Below are 15953 nucleotides of genomic sequence, written 5' to 3' on the forward strand. Positions count from 1 at the left end.
TATGACATATACAGTCATGTATAAAATTAAGTTTTTCACAGGACTCTATGCAGTCTACGTAAACCCTTGCTGCTTCTGTAGGAATTATGAGAGTAATTAGCAGTCAGGTGATGCTAATGAAATATACTCTATTAATTTACCATCAGCTCAAGTGTGGGTGCCTCTATAAAAGCAGAACTTTTAGTGTAAATGCTCCAGAACAGCAAGTATCAGCAATGATTTCAGTAAAACTATTTTTGTTGCCCATCTTTATGGAAAGGGTTATAGTGCCACAATCTGAAGTCTGTCATTATACAGTGAGAAAGATTATTTACAAGTGCAAAACATTCAGGACAACTGTTGGTCGTAACAGGAGCGGGGGAGGAGGAACAGGAGAGGATCTTCCACCTCCAGGTCAAAATGTTTGGCCATAATGCACAGCATTATGTTTGTTGAAAACACAACACAACATTTCAGCCCAAACACCTCATACGATCTGTTAAACACAGTGGCGGAGGGCTCATTATTTGGGCTTCTTTCTTTTGTTCTTTTTCTTCAGTAATTGAGGGCATGCAACAGGAAAATGACCCCAAGCACGGCAGCAACTTTTCAACAGAATGGCTGAAAAAGAAAAGAAGTCTAGACCTCAACCTAATTGAAATGCTGTGACGGGACCTTAAGAGAACTGTGCATAAACGAATGAGCTGAAGCAATGTTGAAAAGCAGAGTGGACCAGAAATCCTCCACAACAAGTGGAAAATGTTTACTTCAGGTTGTTGCTGTTAAAGGTCTTTCTATAAGCTACTGAATCGCAGTTTACCCCGTTTTTCCATGGACTGCATAGAGTCCTGTGAAAACTTTCTTTTTCACCTGACTGTGAAAAAGAACTCAGCTAGCAACCAGTTAGCGTCATGCTGGAGGGAGCTGCCAGCCTGACTGTGTCTGATGTATAAACTGTATAAAAGAATGAGATAGCTGCTGTAATTTCAATTAAGTGGATTGTGGGCAGTGGCTGTGAAGCCTGTGGGCACCATCGTCTTGGATATATTGATCACCTTGGATTAGAGGATGGAGCCGAAGAGGAAAGATAGTCGAATCTGACTGAAAATCAATCATTACAGTAGCCAAGCTCTGCTTTATTCTTTATAATAAACAATGCAAGACCTATAACATGAAGCTAGTCAAGGAAACCATACATCTATTAGAAAAAGGTTAACAGAGGTAATAAATTACCTTAAGCTAAATTCTAGATCAGGTTCTTTTTGCCACCTGCTGGCCATATGAAAAATGCAAGCCCAAGGGACATCTTTCCCTAAATTAGCCCCACCTTTCATAAACATGGGCTATATCTGCTACTTTATTTACAGTTTTTTTGTCGTTTTTGTAGCCTTGAGCACTAACTTGTAGGTGTCTGATTGCCTAGCAACAGCTGTAATGAGAAACAGCTGGAATAAATTGGTTAATTTTTTTGTGCTTAACCTTTTAAATCTTGTCTTATATTCTAAGAATAGCACGATTAAGCATGGAGGAAGAAAACAACAACAACACCAGGCTCACCTTCTCAGTCACATTTCCAGACATGAGCAGCAGTTTTGGTTGCATCTGCCCATCAGATTTCCCATTTCTGTTTACCTGTCCCTCCGCTGATCTCTCTCTGTGGTGCGTTGACCTCTCTTTATTGCTTACCTTGTGTGAAACAGAATAAATCTGTTACCCCAAAGCACCGTTGCATGTTGTAATTTTTTCATTCTCACATGCTATCAAAACCCCCCAAAACATGTCATCTCACCTTAATATAAAAAAAATCTTCGCTTCTTCCAGACCTTGAGTGGGAGAGGCCTTTGGAGGGATGAGTGGAGGATGAGTAGCCCTGACTGAAGCCGCACTTCAGTAACCCGTCAAGGTTGCAACCTCCGCTCTTTCTGTGGCTGCTTGTTCCCTCCTTTAACCTGTGCTGAGATGCCTTGCAGTGCTTGCTGCTGAGGCTGCTGTCACTGAGGACACTGCTGACGCTACCCATGGTCCTGTAGGCAAACGCACGGGCGAGATGCAGCTAAAGTCTAAACGGTGAGGTTACAGTGAAGTAAGGGAAAGGTTCATCTCGTGACCCCACGGAGGTTCTGTCAGTGGCTTCATCTGTGAAACGAGAAAAGGATAAACATAAAGGATGCACAGTATCATTAAACAGAAGATTTTTATTCCATGGAAAGGATACAGCCTTATTTTAGTTGCTCAAATCATAGTTTACTTTTGATGCGTATCACTGTTGTTTAATTGTTGTTCAGTCTATTGTGCAGTGTTGAGGCAGGTGTTTAAATTCGCAAAGCAAACAAAGTGAAAAAAAAGTGTCTATCTTGGCACTCTGCCTGGCTGTGTATGTTTAGATTTATGACTCAGCCGTTAAATTTGACAAATAACCCTTTGGGTGCCCTTCCTCTAAACAAACTGGCAATTAGACTACTTACTGCCTTCTCAACAATTGGCTGGGGCTGCCATCTGAATATTATTTTCTATTTGCTATTGTTTTGGAACATATTACAGATAGACCGGCAGCAATTATGAAATAAAGATTAAGTGCACAGAACCTGTGTGAATTTATGTAGTTAACATTTCTAATTACAGTCTACAAGGACATTTATTTGCACAGTCACACGTTATGAGTGTGACTGTGCAGTTGTCCTCATTTTCCTCGCCTTCTTTCAAAGATAACCAGACCCCAGATGTTGCTATCATGTGCTCTAACCCACAAGGGAAAAGTCCCCTCAGCAGCAGATAAAGGGCTCCTGGAACCACATGGTCCTGAGCTTTTAAGCATTTAATAATGGCCACAGCAACAAAGCCTGTGACTAACGACCTCCTATAAGTTATATATATCTAAGCTATTGCATTTGGCTTGAGTTTAATTCATAATTTATGGTTGCCCTCCAGTGTTTGTAAGGAAACTAACTCTCATTGTACTGTTTCTGAGATGCCTCATAGGGAGTGCTGATCAAGGCTGTGACTTTTTATTCACCCTAAAACCAAAGTAAGGGAATTGAGACATTTAAAAAAATGTTTTTAAAATCAACAAGACACCAACTGACACAGAGTGGCATGCATACAGAAGAATAAAAGTATTGTTGGGTTTATAGCAGAAAAGAAATATTTTTTGATCAGTCTAGATGAATACAAGAAGGGAAAGCACATCCAGAAATACACAAAGACCACTAATAATAAGAGACATCTTCAGCACTGCTTCAGTTTTGATTCTCAGTTTTGTTCAGGATAAAATTCCAAGTATATTCTACAAACTAAACATATACTGAAAATGTTGAATAATGGCTAATGATGGTAAATTCGTACTCGCAAGAGTCTAAAGCGAGGCAGTCCTGTGCACCACTGTAGTAAAGAGTCTCTGACATGCCTGTGTCTGCTGCTGTTTTATTGTCCCTGAGTGACTGCTGCTAAATCTAAACTCTAGCCTTCACCATCACTCCCAGATATTAGCATCTACCGCTGACATGGGACTGATGTAATGAACAATAGATTTTACTTACTGCCAGGTCAAACTAAACATCCATCTCTAGCAAGGCCGCTGCAGAGTCATCTATCCAGCCCCGAAGAAAACAAAAAAGCAGACATGTGTACGTCTCTGTGCGCGCGGGTGTGTGCATGTGTGTGTGTGTATGAACGAACAAGCAGCAAATGCAAACACTATCACCACGGCCAGGGTCTGCTAACTGTTTGTGAAGGGGGTGGATCTTCCTGCTTTTCTTTTCAGCCTGTAACCGGCTTTGCATCATAACTGACATGTAAATTCAAGCGTGTGTATGTGTGTTGTTGGACCTCCCACTCCTCTCAGGGGATCCAGTGTACAACATGTGCTCCATAGAACTGGCGTGTGCCGCTCAAGTGATTAACTCTCAGCCTTCACAAAAGATCTCTTACACTCCCCCCCCCTTCACAGTGCACCTCCCTCCACTCTGCACAATCACCCGCAGACACCCCATTTGTGCATCCACTAACTGTGTTATGCCCATTCATCCTTCCCTCTCTCCTTTTTTTCCATCAGTCCCTCCCTCATCCATCCGTCCCACTTGGTGCCCTGCACCCACCCTGAATAAACAACAGTTCATCCTAAGGAGAAAAAAAGGCGCTCGCCCTCTGTCTTTTGGCTCTTTGTCTGTTGAAGTGTGCCTTCTTTGTGTGGACTCTTCTGTGCCAGTTGATGTATTCTCTCCAAACAGCCCAGGACCATATTTGACTGTTAAATAAATGACTAGTCCTCAAAATAAGAGCGCTGGAGAGCATCGGTTTTAGAGCGATTTACCACCATTCTGCCTTTATGCTGTTTGTTCAGGCATACACCCACAGACCCACTCTTTCACAAACACCTTTGCGCGTCAACACAAATTGCACACACTCTCACAGTGTCATTGCTGGAGTCCAGCTCTCTCTAAGGCAGTAAAGCATTCAGCATCCCACAGAGCCCAGACTGTTGACAAAAACCCTTGTGGATGAAATACAATCAAGCCCGGCAACAGGAAAATATACAAGGCACTGTGATCCACATAACAAACAACAACAACAAGGGAGAAGATATGGCCTTTCTCGGCAACTGACAAAACAAGTTTAAATCTTACAACCCATTTTTGTCACAAGTAAACATATACTTTGTGTTAATGTGAGGAAGCAGAGTGCTTTGCCATGCATCTAGACAGAGCACAGAAGATTTACTGATACTGATAATGTGAAACAAAAATCAATGTGACAAAAATCACTTGTTTAAAATTGAACTGATAGCGTGCTGTGCAAAGAAGCAAAGCTCTATACTATGGGCTTTGGATGTGCAGACAGAATTGCAGAAAAGTGAGTCATATTGCATCATACTGTCTGAAACCTTTCACCATAAAGTGTTTTCACAGTCTTTTTGCTCTTTGTGTAATAATATACAATAATTCTGTTGATGTGCCATAATTTTTTTCAGCGAGGCTATTCACTCATGCTTTCAGCCGGCTGCCATTGTTCCTCAGTTAGTCGTGTTCAGACCCTGAAGCCTGCCTTCTGAACAATGATCCTGACATTTTACTTTTGTTACTCCTGACATGGTACTCAGAACTGATCAATTTCACGTCTGTTTGACGCAAATATAGCAATTTGAAAATCTTTTCATTGCCCCTTCATTCGAAAAATTTAATAAGCAATATAAACAGTTGATTCCACAGCCTTTGAGGGGACAGCGTGATTTAAGACCTCTGGTGTGTTGGGACTGGGGAGTGTGAGTTTGTGTGGATGCATGCAGATATCTAATCACATATCTGACTGCCTGCATGTTTTTCAGTGTCTGCACAAAAGAGTGTTGTGCACTCGCTTATTGTGTGTGTCTCTGTGTGCAGGCAGGGGATGATGTGTGTGTGTGTGTGAGCGTGGGCGCTGTATCATCTAACCCCAGCTGACCTGCTTGACACAAAGCCCTACCCCGCACAGGACCAGCTGACACTACACACCCCTGTTCCCCACCCCCCACTCCCCCACCCGAAAACACACTCACACATACATACACACACACACTCACAGAGCATAGCCAATCCATTAGCCCAGCCAATGGCAGGCAGCAGTAAGTGTGTTATAAACATCCAGGATTTATACCTGTCTCACAATGACCATGAAACTCTCCTCTGTTCTCACTGTACCTCTACACTGCCACTGTGCCAGATGGCATCTTTTTAATTCTCACTCTTTTTATGGTAATTTCTAACAGATGCATGGCTAATCTCTCCGGTTCACTATATGTTTTTTTAGGTCATTGTTGCGCAGCTTATTTTTCTTTGTTCTCTTGTGCATTCAACATCATCAATCTCATTTGTTTTCCTTACATTTCAGAGCCCAGCGTAAAGTAAATTTTAAGCTACTAGTTCTAACTACTGTTTTGCTTTGCGTAAGACTAAAATTCATTTAAGTATTTGTTGTTTGAGGCTTTTAATGTAAGTTAAGCTAACTTGAATTAACTTAAACATTTGAACAAAACAAGTATTATTTTACCTAATTTACAGGTGTTTTTTTTAAACGATTGAATTAAACATGAAGTGGTCAAAGGGTGAGATATTTTGATATTTGGTCATTTGTATGACTATCAATTCAAAAATACTTCCCAGAATGCAATGCTCAACAATATCTTAAACCGTCATCTGAACAAAGGCTACAGTTTGAAATACAGCATTTCTATTCTATTCATGTTACATCACTACTTTTTTGGAGACATGTAAGGACAGCATACAGAGTATCAAGAACAACAGAAGATTTATACAACAATTTACACAGAATATAAATTATTACTAAATAATGTACAAAATCTGCAGTTGTTGTTCTCTACCAGTAAAGTTTGGAGATGGACCGATCCGATATTACGTATCGGTATCGGTCTGATACTAACCTAAATTACTGGATCGGATATCGGAGAGAAATAAAAAATGTAGTCCGATCCGAAGTATCACAAAATCACCTCACAAAACGTGCTACTTGGTGTAACCCAGATCGGAGCGCATCGGAGCAGTATGTGTCACGTGATAGAGCAGCTGTTGGCGATCTGTTGGAGCATTTGGAGCCTGGCTACATGCTTCCTAACCACGCCATTTCATCTCGGCGAAAACTATTCCAGATAAGTAAAGCAAGTGTGTAAGTTCATCCCTGAATGTTTGCATAGTATTTCCACGTTAAGCTTAACAACTGATATGTTGAGCCACAGCTGGACACAGCTGGAGTTCAATATTGAGGTGAAAATTTGTCCCGTACTTCAGCTAGAATTAAAAAATAGACACAAAGCTGGGGTTATTCTGTCTTTGCTGCTCAGTTGCATCTACTTCTTTCATTCACTCCCCCTCTCTCTCCTGTTATTACTTCAAACATGAAACTGATCAATGATCAGCGGATAAACAACAGCACCGTGTTTAAGCATGATCAGCTGTTGTTAAAATTTATTTAATATTACTTTCTAGTATCAGCTGATGTTTGCTGGTCATGATATCCGTTTGGATATGTGGTGAGAGGGAAACATGAAGATGAAACCAGGAGATGTCCTTACTGAATCATCAAAGCTGAGCAGGTGATGGAGAAACAGGTTTACCTTTTAGGTGACATGAATGAGTTGAAGGGAAGTTATGAACTGTTTCTGAGAGACAAATAACAGCAGGATCCTTTTCTATGTAGCTGACAGCTGGTAACTGTGCAGGGGCGGATCTAGCAAAGTTTTGCCATGGGGCCAGGTAGGACATTAACAGGGAAAGCCATTATTCCATTCATCCATTATTGTATATAGTAACTAATAAGTCTAATATACACCCTAATAAGCTATAGTACTTTTTCCTTTGGGAAGGTACCATCTGTGCAATCTGCAATTCTGTTGAAGAAAGATGTTGAATCTATTTAAATATTGTAGAAAAATAATTGATTTCTGTGCATTTGTTTTACATTGCATTAAATTAAAGTTGATTACACCAATTAAGGGTGGGGGTGGTTTCTTAATTTTTGCTGGGAGTTGGCAACCCTATTAGTTGCTTAATATTTCCACTAAGTACTCTTTAAAATACCAGATTAGGGAGGATGGTGTAGGTTTAAATTTATTAAATTGATCAGTGTTGCTGAACTATAAAATGTTTTGGGTTGAGTGTATTTTTTTCATACAGGTATAGCAGAATAGCTTCAGTGTCTTGTTTTTTTTTTAACTTGAGTATGAACTTATACAAAATACAGCAAGATATTTTAAAAAAGAAGTTTTATTGATTACAAAATATGCTATATATATGCTATCGGCAGATATCCACATTTATGATATTGGAATCGGTATCGGACATTAAAAAGTGGTATCGTGCCATCTCTAGTAAAGTTATTATGCTCAAATTTGTATGCATGTAATTTTTAATCTTAACTTTTGATTAAAAAAATGGAGATATACATGCAAACACATACTATTTTAGCAAAAACTCATTGGTTACACAGCATGCATGCCAGCTTATCAGTGTATATTAAACCAGACTGTGATTTTACAGTCAGTATATGTCACTGAGCTTACTGTAGGTTTCCCCATGAGGAGCAGTAAAATGATAAATGAATTATGCTAAAGGCATTTGTGTGTCCCAACTTTTTACCTGTAAAATGTGGATTGCACTTTTATTGCTTCCAGCCACGTCAGTCTAAATAAATCTTTATAGCCTACGGTTCGATCCTCTGAATGCAAAATGATGAATGCGCTGCTCACAGTGTGATGTAACGCATTAGATAACTGGAATCAATCTTTGGCTCACACTAAGTAAATAATGGTTCACAGACAATGAAATGGACATTCCTATTATCCCAACATGACAGTGAAAATTAAAATCACCAATTACGGTGCGAAGAGAAGAAGACACAGTTTACATATGACAGCTGAGTATTTCACAGAGACTAATCGGTGCATAGGTTGAATTATTGAAAAGTAATACTCTTTCTCTGTCATTCTCTGAAGGCTGTCAAGGCCTCAGTCTCTCTCTCTCTCTCTCTCTCTCTCTCTCTCTCTCTCTCACACACACACACACACGCACTTTCTCTATCTTGTGTCTTTCTCACAAGACTGAGTTGTGGGGATGAGTAATGTGGCCTCCAGCAGAACATCAACTGGGAATGAAGTGTGGAACAGAGACGGTCATCTATCTTTCACTTTCACTGCTAACACATCTATCTACTGACCAAGCACACCGGCACACACACACATGTACAGACACACACACGTACACACACACACACACACACACACACACACACACACGCGATGACATCCAATAGCAGCTAATTGGGTAATCCTTTTAGTGCATTGTAAAGGAGATCGAGCATGAATAGGGCTTCAATGCTGAAGTGCAGAATACCAGACACTCATTACTGCCCTGAAGTAGGGAGATGGAATACCAGGCACAGAGAGAGGCACAAGCAGAAAGAGAAAGACACTGACTTGGAAGGACTGTGTGTGCATGAGAGAAGGGTATTTATTCTGTGCAGCTAACATTGCATTATCCATTGACAACTACTGTATTGCCCAGCATACAGCCCATGTATCCTCTGTTTGAGATATAAGGGTCAGGATACAGAAAGAGGTTTAATTATGAATAATAAAAGTAAACAACTTTTGCACATTAATGTGATCTCAGTGTCTCCTTTTGACAACCAGGCAACTTTGACTAGAGCTCAGCTTTTAGTGAGACCCCCCAGCCCGAAATTAGATTGCATTCAGATGCTATTATGTGCATCCAAATGAGACATTAGGTCAACCAAACCATCAACCTCCATGGGTTTTAATAGATAAGGAGGTCGTCTGCACTATTCATTGGCTCTGTATGGCTGGCCAACTACTGCTCTTGTAGTGCGTGCATTTGCATAACCTTGGCAGTTGGAGTGTAGGGGAAAATGTATTTTTAATGGAGTCTAAATGGGAATCTTTAGTGCCGCGACAAGCATGGAAACTAATGCTCATGAATTCAAGAAGTCCTAAAATTAAATATCTCAAATGTCCTTTTATATTTCCTTATTGAGCTGCATCCGCCCATACTCGATTGGTTATTACCTTACAATGCATTTCTGCACCTTTTTGTTGTAATACCTCAAACATGCGCAGTGCCATGGAACCAGTCCAAAAAAGGTTTTAAAGACTTGCATGCATCTTCTGTTAGATAGCTCTTATCAAAGTCCAGCTCAGCTGTCATAAAATATTAACTTCTCTGGCTTTTATTCCTCTCTAAAAACAGCAACTGAAAATGTAACAAATGGAAGCGTTTTTTAGACGTTCTGAATTATTGCTCACCCATTACTTGCACATATACTTTTTCCATTACTTGTCACCCTGTTCCATTCGTGTGTGATATGACAGCCTTTTTATTATAAAATTCAAATTTGATCGATTACCATAAAAGCTTTGTTGCGATGCTGTTTGCACATTAACGGAGGATTCGGAAAAAGACTTCATGGTTATGGTCAGAAATATAGAAGTCAAACCGGCTAATATATTTTACTAGTGTCAGATCAGTTATTTTGTTCTGGTGTTATAAAGGTGTTATAATGCCTCATCAGGCTATATTTTGTATCAATGATAGGGCATGAGAACTTTCAGTATATAGACGTTTGGATTTCTCACATAGTCACACACACTTATTATGATATATCTTAGTTTAAGAGAGGATAACATGTATAGGTAGGTAGAAAAGAATGAGGCCTTTCCTGGCACTGAAGCCTGATGACCCCCAAAAGCTGAATACTCAATGATAAGATTGTCATTCTTGAGCATAACTGCCTCCCATCCTGCTAATCTTCTGTGGCTGTGGGTGTGTGTGTGGATGGTGTAATGTGGGAGTAAGAGGAAGTAAGGAGGAAGACACAATGAGCTCACTTTAAGGGGGTCTATATCATCCCAAAAGCAGCTGGAGACATTTGCTGCAGGCGATACCTGTGCTCAGCTCCAAAATAAAGGCCTTTGACCTTGTTTTGCTACTTTGTTCATTACAGGGAAACTTTTTTTTCAGCAGTCTGACTTGGGATAATTGGGAAGAGCCATAAGCCGACATTCATCTGCTGTTTACTTCTAAACAGAAACAGTTTTAATCCTGAAAAGTTGACTGCTGTGGATGTTGGAATGTTGGGCTGCCGTGCTTCTTTGGCAGAGCCTTCATTCACGAGTGGATGCTGTTATATAGGTATCTAGGACAGTTATTTTAAGAAGCATCTCCTTTAGCAGGTCATGACAGCTTCAAATGATTGTCACACGGTAATGAGCAAAGCATTAGTTATTCAAAAAAAGCCAAAAAAACAACCCAAAACAGAATCATCTGTCAAGTCAAGATATTTACATAAAAATTATCTCTGCTATGCACATAAAAAACAAACAAACAAACATCTCAGCCAGTGAAATGACAGGGAACTGTCTATTCCCATTTCTTTTTTACTATCACATTGCTTGGTACAATTCCTCCCCTGTGTTTTTCTCCACACAATAATTTGGTACAAACAAAGCTGAACATGCCTGTACAAGTGCCCTATACTTACCCACTCACCTTGTCACCTGCACAATGTACAAGAATTCATGTTCTCAGCAGGTCTCAACACATATCTCACTGTACGCGAGTGTGACAGAAACTGGGAGTTGGCGAAACAGCTCTCCTTCATGTGTTACAATTAATTGTATAAAAGAAACAGAGCAATATTTAGGAACTGTGGGTTGGTGGGGGGTTACTTTAGGTAATCACTGGGTGGGGAATACACTTGAAAATCATGTTGAAAACACCTATAACTACCAGCTTAGCCTTCAGGGGTATTTATATCCCAGGAGTTGTTGTGCTTATATCAAATGAAACCTCACGCTGGTCCCTATTATTTTAAGCTTTTTTTTTTTTTTTAAAAAACAATGGTTTGCCCAGTAATGGCTGAGCTGAATGAAAAGAGCACGAGTGGCAGTTTTCTGGGTCGAAATCAGACATTTCATTTATAGCCAGTGTGTCCTCATGCACAGAGATGATTTCCTTTTAAAATTCAGTTTGCATTTAACAAGCAAAAGCCTTGGACTGCTTCCATGCATAGAAACTTTGGAATTATTATTAATGTTAGCTGTAATTTGGTATGATCATAAAGTGATCCTAGTTCGCCTACCTTAAACTTTGCAAATTGCACACTTAAATAAGGAGGAATCTACTTGTATCCTGCATGAACTGCAAGGCTTTGAGCCTCGCACAAGTCTCTGCCATCATTTCAGATCTAGTCAGAAAGCCATGCTGTCTTTGAGTACCTGTAGTGGTGACTTACCTCCATTTATTCCTTGCCTCCACAGTCTCAGTCACTTCTGCTTTTGCCCTGTATCCCCAAGCTTTGTGATCTATGAGCAAACCATCCTTTGCCGAACACTGGCAGGGCCGGTGTGGGGAAAAAAGTGACGTCTGCTTTTGTTGTTTGAGGTCTCTTAGGTTCCTTTCCTCAAACCTCTTCAATACCTGGAACACTCAGTCCGTCCCGTCTCCCATACTCTCTCACATTCCTTCAGAAACTTCTCTCTCGCTCTCTCTCTCTCTCTCCCCTCCCCTCTCTGTATCCTTCTTGCCTCTCCCCTGAACTCCCTCCCACTCTCTCCTTCAATCTTAACATTTGCCACTCTGTCTCATCCTCCTTCCAGCTTTGATATATATTTTATTGTTTTTTCAAAGCCTTTTGGACCATTCAATAAAATGTTTTTATTTTTCTTAGCATTATTAGTTATGTTAGATAAATATTACTTATATATATATACTTATATATATGTATTTGTCCACTATTTCTTTGGGATTTATGCTCGTTCTTGTTACCTGCAAACATCGCTCCACCTGTCTCTTCCTACTTTTCTTCTTTACTCTCACTGTCTTTTTGCTCTTTCACTGGCAATAACTTACTGCCTCTGTATCCATACAGACCGTAAATCATCCATCGCCACACCTCTAAGGCACACTCAGTTTTCGAAAGCGGTCAAAACACCTCAGTGCTTGAAAGTGGACAGTGTCAAAAATGAATCCCATAGTGTTCTTTTCTTGTGAGACCATGTGTGACAGTGTAATTACTTGAACCTGTGCAGCCCATATGTGTGCATGTGTGCACCAGCAGGTAAGTTAGTGTGTGGCTGTGGGGCGGATGACTCATACTGTTACCCACCTTGCTGCGCTGCTGTAGATTGTAGCTTCACTGCATCAGCCGACTTTGTCTTCTATCGCGTACACAAAGGAAGCTCTGATTTGGTTTATTTATGTTACAGATGAGTTGAATAAATCACCAGGATGGCAGGTTATAACCCCACAGCGTAGTCTTGGCAGAATACCCATTTGATGTGCCTCAGCTCCCGTTTCATCTTTCTGTGTCCGTCATGTTTCTCTGTTCCTGTCTGCATATCTTTCTTCTTGGTGTTCGTTTCACCTTTTCTTTCTCTTTCTTCCTTTACAGTCTAAACTCATTTGTTATTCTTAATCTTCAGCCCCAGAAACCTCAAAGACTCCTGCATCACAATTAGAAGTATCTAAACTTCTCCGTCGTTCAGGATTAATGCAGTAAAATAAAGTTTGAACTCCTTTGTTGGCTGTGAATAAAAAGTTCTATAAGTGCTCATTGCCATCTGGGCATATTTGGTGGAGATACAAAGACTTCTGTCGGTGTTGCTGATGTGCCAGATTTTCTTGAACTGACACTGCGCTTTAGAGCCTGGGCGATGATATGTAATCAGCAGCCAGGAGCACAGTCAGAGATACACCTTTATACTCAATGGGTGGCAAAATAGGCATGCCTATATTTAATAGTGTGTTTGGGGCAATTGTTAAAAGCCTGTAATTTTAGTCGTGACCAATCTCGTTTCAGTGCTTCACAGCATCATTTCCCCCTTTGTATTGTTTGTTGCCTGTTGCTCCTGCTAAACATACCCAGGTTGTTGTGTATGTACGTGTGATGATGACAAATCTGCTGCCATGATAAAATTCAGTCTGTTTTTGTATGTGTGTCCAAAGATGTAAAATGAGGAGCAGTGCTGTTAAAAATATTTATTATTTGTGTACCTCAGCACTCATGCGTGTTTGTGTCTAGCGTGCGTATAAGGCTCTTTGTGTATTTGCACTCACTGTCATATTAATCTTCTAGTGAGTCTCTAAAGATTGCGTTATACAGGAAAACTATTAAAAGATGTTTTGTGTTTTCAGCTAAAAGTGAAAGAAGCAGCGTGATTACTCATGTGAGTTTTATGTTTTCTGGACTTTGACAAGCAGCTCGGGCTGTCAGGTTGTGAATGGGCTGCAGGAATTGATTGGATTTTTATGTCAAATTTACTCTTCCAGAACGCGCCTCCTTTTCTTGGCCTGGCCCCATCTTCCTGCTTATCTTCACTCACCCCCACAGACACAAATAAGCGCATGGATGAAGATCAATACCTTACTGAATTTAAAGACCCTGCATAATGTTGTTGACCCAGCTGGCACAAGCAAGTGACCCTAATCAGTGGCCAGAGGAAGGACACAGCTAAGTGAAAACACATAGATGGCCATACAGAAGTTGCACCTATGCTTCCGTACATAAAACCATCCTCGTGCGTGTTCGTGTAACCCCACACTAGCATTTGAGATTTGGGTTAGGGTGCAAAAACAAGGACATAGAAACACACACTCGGCTGAGCTTAAAATCCAATTTCTTATGTAAGTGTGCTCAGTGCTTGCGCACATACCTTTTTGGCAGACTGGTGGATGTAGGCAGCTGAATGTGTATCCAGCGTGAATCCGTATGGAGATAAAATAGTCGTAGTCATGATACTCTTGTACTCTGAACAAACATGTCCAGTAGCTGCGTGATGCGTAAGTATTGTTGTAAAGCTACTGTGAAGATTAGCTTTCCAAAATAATCTCTGACGTTGCCTTTTGCTGAAACATTAGTCTTAAATTTAAGTTGATCAAATAAATAAAGGTGCAGAATTAGGTCAGGTCCCTTTTATTTATACTTTACAGCATAGGTGTCAAACTCTGGCCCGCAGCCTAATTACATTTGGCCTGCGAAGCCATACCAAATTACTATTAGAGCTGGCCTACTGGTATTATACAGCTAATATATATATTGTTTAGTATTAAGCTTTGCTTGTTCCATATTCAGTTTTTCAGCAAAACTTGTTTGAGTCCATAAGAAAAGATTCATTCTTATATCTGGAGGAAGATTTTTTTTTTCAATAAATATTAATGTTAGCCCGCAACTTTGTTCCAGTTTTGAATTTTGGCCCACTGTGTATTTGAGTTTGACACCCCTGCTTTCCAGCTTCTATGTAACTGGAATCAGGAATCAGGAATCACTTTTCTGGTGAAATATTTAAGGTATCATTTCCTTCACTAAAATCAGTGTTCACCGTGAGAGGTCATCATAATAGTAATCGACAGTAATAAATGAAACCCAAACCTCTTCGCCACAGGAAACTGCCCCTCTTTTGGGTTGTAAACAGGTAGCAGTAACATTGACGCTCCAGTTTAATTACTGCGAACTACTCCCCAGTGCTCCTTCTATCTCTCTAATAGCATTACCTCTGCTGTCTGAAATAGTTTGTGGCTACCACACTAGGCCCTCCATCATTTAAACTGTCTATTTGGGGAACATTCAACCCTCCAGAACTTGAATCACTCAGCCCTGTGAAATATTTTTTGGCATGCATTCATCTGAGTTAGGTGCCTCTGCACTAACAAGCTCAATGGCCTTCGGTAATCCTCAGGCCTCGGTCTTTTCTCCTTTCTGAAGTGCCTTTCTCTCTCTTTTTTTATCTCCTGTCAAGGCTGACAGCTCCACTGTGCATCAGCATGTTCACCTGGGGCCGAGCCGAAGGGCAGATAGAGATAATATTGACAGAAGTCGTAGTCCGACAAAGATAAATGATGTCACTGAGAAAGAAAGGAGTGGAGAGAAAATTGGACAAGAAATGTAAGAATTGAAGAAAGAAAGTGATGGAATTTGAGCAAGAAAAGGAGGTAAAGAGGCCAAGGTGAGGTCTGGGTGCACGAAAGTAGGGCTTGAGCTAAGGCTTTATTGATTCTGTTGGCTTTGTCTGTCACCGCCCAGGGGACACACTTGGCCTATGATGTATGGCTGCTTCATTCTCTGCTGCTGCAGCAGCAAGGGACACAAGTCAGGGAGTCAGCCACTACAGGGACCTTGTTTTACGCTACTGGTACAGCAGAGCCAGGGCAGCCCGCCGAGCCATGTACATCACAACTCCACTGAGAGGTGGCACGACCCAAAGAAACAAAAGAGACTTCCACCTGCTCGTTGACCTGAAGGAACATGGCTTCCAGCTAAACTTCATTAATCTCCCACTCCTGCTGTCCGGCAAAAAATACACGAACGAGTCGTCGATAAATAAAACCCATACAGATATTTTTGTATTTCTCTCTGGTGTGAAAAAAAGAAACGTACAACTTAACCCATTTCAAGAGATGAAGTCAGAGTAAGTGCGC

At 40.6% G+C, this 15953-nt stretch overlaps 1 protein-coding gene across 3 annotated transcripts in view; it reads right to left on the reverse strand.

Annotated features, from left to right (window-relative positions):
- Nucleotides 1-12133, reverse strand: part of lzts1 (leucine zipper, putative tumor suppressor 1) — an 18821-nt gene extending 6688 nt beyond the window's left edge. Inside the window, exons 1-3 of one of the 3 annotated variants that reach the window (XM_085181460.1) lie at nt 11773-12120; nt 1769-2115; nt 1537-1665 (exon numbers count right to left, since the gene is read on the reverse strand). In XM_085181460.1, coding sequence (XP_085037586.1) covers nt 1537-1665; nt 1769-1999 — 360 coding nt within the window. In that variant the 5' untranslated portion in view covers nt 2000-2115; nt 11773-12120. Of the gene's footprint in view, nt 1-1536; nt 1666-1768; nt 2116-3515 lie in introns of all 3 variants that reach the window. The other 2 variants (XM_085181462.1, XM_085181463.1) reach the window with 2 other exon arrangements.
- Between the last annotated feature and the right edge of the window lie 3820 nt (nt 12134-15953).

Source organism: Neolamprologus multifasciatus, chromosome 12, assembly GCF_963576455.1.
Source record: "Neolamprologus multifasciatus chromosome 12, fNeoMul1.2, whole genome shotgun sequence".
Taxonomy (NCBI): domain Eukaryota; kingdom Metazoa; phylum Chordata; class Actinopteri; order Cichliformes; family Cichlidae; genus Neolamprologus; species Neolamprologus multifasciatus.